This window comes from Ipomoea nil, unplaced genomic scaffold (assembly GCF_001879475.1).
Source record: "Ipomoea nil cultivar Tokyo-kokei standard unplaced genomic scaffold, Asagao_1.1 scaffold1932, whole genome shotgun sequence".
Taxonomy (NCBI): Eukaryota; Viridiplantae; Streptophyta; class Magnoliopsida; order Solanales; family Convolvulaceae; genus Ipomoea; species Ipomoea nil.
Genome location: NW_017618360.1, coordinates 4,130,608 through 4,136,785, shown reverse-complemented (window position 1 = coordinate 4,136,785; position 6,178 = coordinate 4,130,608). Strand labels below are relative to the sequence as shown.

The following is a 6,178-nucleotide window of genomic DNA, read 5'->3' as shown; positions in this document are numbered from 1 at the left end:
CATTGTTGAAACAGGTCTGGCTCTTCTAGCCCGTGCCTCTGTCCCATATAAATTCTGGAATTTTGCATTTGAAACTGCAGTTTATTTAATTAACAAAATGCATTCTGTTGTATTAAATAATCTCAGTCCACACTTTAAAGTGCATAATTCCAATCCCTCCTATTCTTTTTTTCTTGTCTTTGGGTGTTTGTGTTACCCATATCTCAGACCATATAATCGTCATAAATTCTCGTTCTAATCCACTCCATGTGTTTTCCTAGGTTATCCTGAGTCGTTTTGGGGGTATAAATGCATGGACTTATAGACTAACAAGATTTATGTGTGTAGACATGTAAGGTTTGATGAAACAATTTATCCTTTTGCTACTAAAAATACTGTGCAACCATCTCCACCTGAGAAATTCTGTCTATGGGCTGAGTCAGTTCTTCATCCCACTGTGATTTCGCCGTCGATTGGTCCTGTGGCCGTCCCACCCAGCACCGCCGGCAGTGATTCAGACTCCTCTCCACCACCGCCCACTGCTGCCGCCAGACCATCTGCCTTGCCGGACCTTGAGCTGCCTGTTGAGGCTGTCCAGCCTGTAAAATGCCCACGTGGGCGTCCTCGTGGGTAAACGATCAAGTCCACGGTTCGGACTCATGAGATGCACACTCAGAGTCGGTCTCGGGCTCCACCTTCTATTTAACGGTTCAGGTTTGTCATTCGGATCCCACTTGTTACACACGGCCTGTTAAACATTCAGAATGGCGAGAGGTTATAGATCAGGAATTTATTGCCCTACTACAAAATCAGACTTGACAACTTGTGTCATCTCAGTCATACATGAACATCATTGGGTTTAAATGAGTTTTTTCATACGAAACGAAAAGCTTATGGTTCCATTGAAAAGCATAAGACAAGACTTGTAGAAAAAGGGTTTAATCAAGTTCCAGGTCATGACTTCTTTAATACTTTTAGCCCAGTGGTTAAACCAACCACAGTTAGGTTGGTTCTTTCTATTGCTTTTTCTTCTGGGTGGACTATTAAGCAATTGGATGTTCATAATGCTTTCTTGAACGGTCATCTCTCTGGAACTGTGAAAAATATGAAGCAATCGGCTGGATATATTAATGCTTCCTATCCAAATCATTTATGTCTGCTAAAAAGGTCTCTTTATGGATTAAAACAGGCTCCCCAAGCTTGGTTTAATCGTTTGCGCACCTTTTTACTATCTATTGGGTTTCAGGCATCCAAAATAGATGTGTCTCTTTTTTATTACTCACAGGGATCTGATTGTGTATATCTACTTGTTTATGTGGATGACATTCTTATGATGGGAAGCAATACGAATCTAGTTCTTCAACAAGTCTCAAAACTCTCCACTGCATTTAAAATCAGGGATCTTGGTGAACCAGACTTTTTTTCTTGGAATTGAGGCAATTAAATACAATGATGGGATTTTACTTTGCCAACAGAGATACATGCAGGATATTCTAAAACGTGCTGGAATGACAGACTACAAATCCTTGTCCACCCCAATTCCCACGTCAAAATCCATCCCCATTGACGCAACTCCATATGATGATCTTACACAATACATGAGTTTAGCAGGTGCATTACAGTATTTAACCATCACTCGTCCTGATCTATCCTTTGCAGTCAATCAGTTATGTCAACAGATGCATGCACCTACTACTACTCACTGGGAACAACTAAAGAGAGTATTACGGTATGTCAAAGGAACTGTCAATTTCGGCCTACCAGTCAGGAAGTCATCCTCAAGGACCAGCGGTCCGGAGTGTAACACCCCAAAATTTCAAAATATTTAAAACCTATAAAATAAAAGCTAACCTCTTATTAATTTCCAAACAGAGCATAAACTAGACATAGTAGTCGGGGTGCTATGCCGCATCTGAGCGGGAGAACTCAGAGGCACAGGCTAAACTTAACTAACAAACCATAAACTATAACTAATACCCAAGCACCAATCAAGGCACGCAGGCCATCTCACCCAGGCTAGAACTATCTAACTAAGTCCACGAATCCAACTAGCGCGCTCCGAGGCTACTCGTCTATACCTGAAAGCCAAATAATATCTGTTCAGCGAATAATGCTGGTAATCCACTCCAACACGTTAAGTAAAATATAGGTAGATATAAGAAAAACCATTTTGAAATCGGAATACATATATAATCCTGAGGAAATCTAATTTAAACCCGAGGACAGACTCAACAAGAAATAGCAGATACACTCAATATAATCAAACATAAAGATTCTAGCATGCATCCGAAGGTTGCAAGACTACTCAATACAAACAATATCAATACCCAGTTATCAACACAGTCAAACAATCAATAAGACACGTATTGGTGCACACACATATGGTGGTGCCGCAGAACCATTCACATGACCCGAACCTTGAGTTCCATTGCCAAGGGGTTAGTGCATATATCTCTGACATGGCCCCGCAGTACTTTAACTTGTACCGCAGCACAAGGAAGAACCAAACGATTGATCGCAACCAATCAATGAACCACAGCTCATTATTATCATATATGTTTGATCGCAACCAAACTATGGACCGCAGCCCTATTATCATATACGTCCGATCACAACCAGACTATGGACCGCAGCCCTATTAATATATATATATATATATATATATATATATATATATATATATATATATATATATATATATATATATATATATATATATATATATATATATATATATATATATATATATATAACAGCCGATTGTTCTCAACCAATTCAACTGCCTGTATATCCGACCGATCGCAACCAGTCGGGTTAATACCTGGTTGTTCTCAACCAACCATATAGTCATTATAGCCAATTGATCGCAACCAATTGGGTTATCATGCACAACAACACAGAAGCCAAACAACATGCAACCCACATTAACACATACGAGGGGGAATCATCGGGGAACACTTAACCCAACATAACTCATACGTAACAAACTACATTCACACTACCATGACACTCATACGGGATCATACACCTTCCTCCTAGGCCAACGGGATACCAATTCATGCAATACACAAGACCCTTTTATCCTAAGAATGGTACCCGATACATCAAACTAGACTCACGAACACCGAATGGGGTGCAACGGGACACGGGGAAACGACAAACGGGGGAAAACATCGCATTACCCACCAACTTTCCAGCGGGTGGGCGGCAGGTGGAGGACAACCCGTCGGCGGCGGCTATGATTCCAGCGGGTGCCCGGCGGGCTGGAAACCGGGTAAGGGGCAGCAGGTAGGTGGTGGGCACCCCTGCCCCCACCTACCCCCCACTGACTCATATGTAATATTTTGGTCCCGGGATCCTTCGTGAAACCCAAAACCACGTCCAGACACATTCAAACATAAACGACAACACCATGTATTTAAGTAACGGCATTAAACCAAGAATCACACCAAATACACCCTAACACGATTCCTAAACATGCCAAGACTCAACACCCGATCATGCAAAATCCCACCCAAACATACCAAGAATATTATAATACGAAATCCACGTTATAACCCTAGGGCTCTAGACATAATCAAAATACAAGAACATTCATATAATTTATCATAGTATCAAGAACGTCAAGATTATCACATAAGCATCAAGATTCACACATAAACATCAAGATTATCACATAAACACAATATAAACCCTAGGCAAAGCTCTATCAAGACTCAAGCACAGAATCATATATCAAAGGAGCCAATGAATAAGATATAGCGAGAAAAATAAGTTTTGTTGAGACATGGATTACCTCTTAGCCTTAATCTATAACCTTGGCTACTAAGATTCTCTCTCTAAGATTCTTCTTCCGATTGTCCTTCCTAGGCTAGTTGGTGGGGAATTCCTTGGATGGGGTTCTTGTGGGTGATTTCGTGTGAGGGAAAGGGAGAGGAAGGGTTCTACTTGCTTCTTAATCTCCTATTTATATGTCTAAGAGAAACCTATTCAACGCCTGAGTAATAAGGCCCACTTTCTCCTATTCCCTATGGGTTTAAGGTTCCTTGTTCAAGTAAGGGTCCACGATCCATTGTGGGCCGCTTAAGTTAATTAAGGGGATTATAATCGGATTGACTCCCTTTTTAATTGTATTAATTAGCGGGATTAATTTAATAATTAATTCGGATTTGAAGGTCGTAACACGGGGTGTTACACGGAGGATAGAAAATCTACAAGTGGCTTTGCTGTTTTTCTTGGGTCTAATCTAGTATCATGGGTTGCAAGAAACAGAGAACTGTTACTAGATCTTCTATTGTGGCTGAATATAAAGCTCTAGCAGATATTTGTGCTGAAGTAATTTGGATCACGTCTCTTCTGCATGAAATCCGTGTTACAGGGATCTCGGTTCCCAAATTATGGTGTGATAATCTTGGAGCTACATATATGTGTGCCAATCCCATCTTCCATGCCCGCACCAAACATGTTGAGATAGATTATCACTTTGTGCGAGATAAAGTTGCTATTGGAGAGATTCAAGTAAATCTCATATCAACAAAAGATCAACTTGCAGATATATTCACCAAAGCCTTGCATGGTCCTAGATTTTCTTTTATCAGAGACAAGCTACAAGTTACAAGTGTACCTGCGCTTGAGGGGGAGTATTAGGACTTGTATTAGGATTCTTGTATTTGAGTCATAGTATGACTCCCTATTCAAGTCTTCCTATGATTCATCTTGTATATATATTCATCGTGTTTGTACAGTTGTAATTAAGCTCATTCAATACAATTCATACAGTTCTCATCTGTTCAATACTTTGACATGATAACCTACGACACACATCTCACAACACATGAAACATGTAGGGAAAAACTATCACTACCAAATATCAACATGTGCTTGTAAGATAAAGAGATTATAGCACAACTAAGATCCCAGTCATATACACAACAAGGCAAATCTAAAGCTTCCTACACAATAATCTCATTGTATGATGAATCGCTCTATGCTACCACCAATAACCCAATTGCACATGACACACTACCAATAACAAAAAAAAAAAAAAAGACATGTACTGAAGATGAAGACAATGACAATGCTACCCAAAAGAGGATTAGAGAAATTTAAACCAAAAGTAGTATTTATTTACACTATCGCTTTTAGACTAAGTACTTAGACTTAGCGTTATTACAAAGTTGCAAACATTTATTTTTGTGACAGTTATATATAATCAATCTCTCATATATTATCTTGCATTTATTTACTTTAAATTACCGATTTAAATAAACAAATTCAACATTTATTTACCTATGCATGAACATCTGCTATATAATATTGCATTGATATACTTTGAAATACTTATTTAAAAATAAACATTGGGCATTATCCCATTCGCGCAAAGTGCATAAAAAAACTAGGTTTTAGGTTCGAACCCCATCCCAATCAAAATTGGCATAATTAAGTTCCTCATTCTATTTTACTCTTATTAAATTAAATAAATAAATAGCTACAATAAAAAATGATACATATGCATTTCTTTAATTTAGAATTATGTGTCTACAATGCCTTTATTTAAAACAAATTATTCATTATCAATAAAGTAAATAAGAGAATATAATTTCAGTAGTTATATTGTCTTTTATTTTCTCCAATGCAAAAATTCTTTACATTCAAATTCATCCATTCATATTCATTACATTGTCCATTATCTTCTTTATACACTATCTTGTAATTAAATATCAAAGTTATAATACAAAATAATGTTATATATTTATTTACCAAGTATTTTATTAATACCATGAAAAAAAATAGTTTGAAACCAATCATATTAACTACTTGTAGGATTTGCTGACAAAGAGAGTATTCAAATAATCCAACAAATTGTAGCGGTAAACTAACTCGTAATATCTTTGGACTACATCATATTTAAAATGTTCAAATTTTTTTTTTTACTTTATCTAATCTTATTCCTTAAACTAGGAATTTCTTTACATACAATAACTCATTCACACAATAATGGTTGAACCAAATGAACCCCGAGGAGAACACTTAAAAGACTGGTATGCTTTTATGTTGATAATAATATGTAATGTTAATTATATCATTATCCTACATAACTATATTTAAAACTCATTATTAAAACGACCAATGTAAGGCAATAGAACATCGTAATACACTTGATGCACTGAAAAGATGTCGACACTACAACAATGCTACA

General features: G+C 37.4%; 1 protein-coding gene across 1 annotated transcript; it reads left to right on the top strand.

The window, feature by feature from the left end:
* Positions 1-1,460: 1,460 nt before the first annotated feature.
* Positions 1,461-4,626, top strand: LOC109193915 (uncharacterized mitochondrial protein AtMg00810-like). Its single transcript, XM_019344741.1, has 2 exons — positions 1,461-1,708; positions 4,230-4,626. Exons 1-2 carry the CDS (start codon positions 1,461-1,463, stop codon positions 4,624-4,626), a joined length of 645 nt encoding a protein of 214 aa, XP_019200286.1.
* Positions 4,627-6,178: the final 1,552 nt, after the last annotated feature.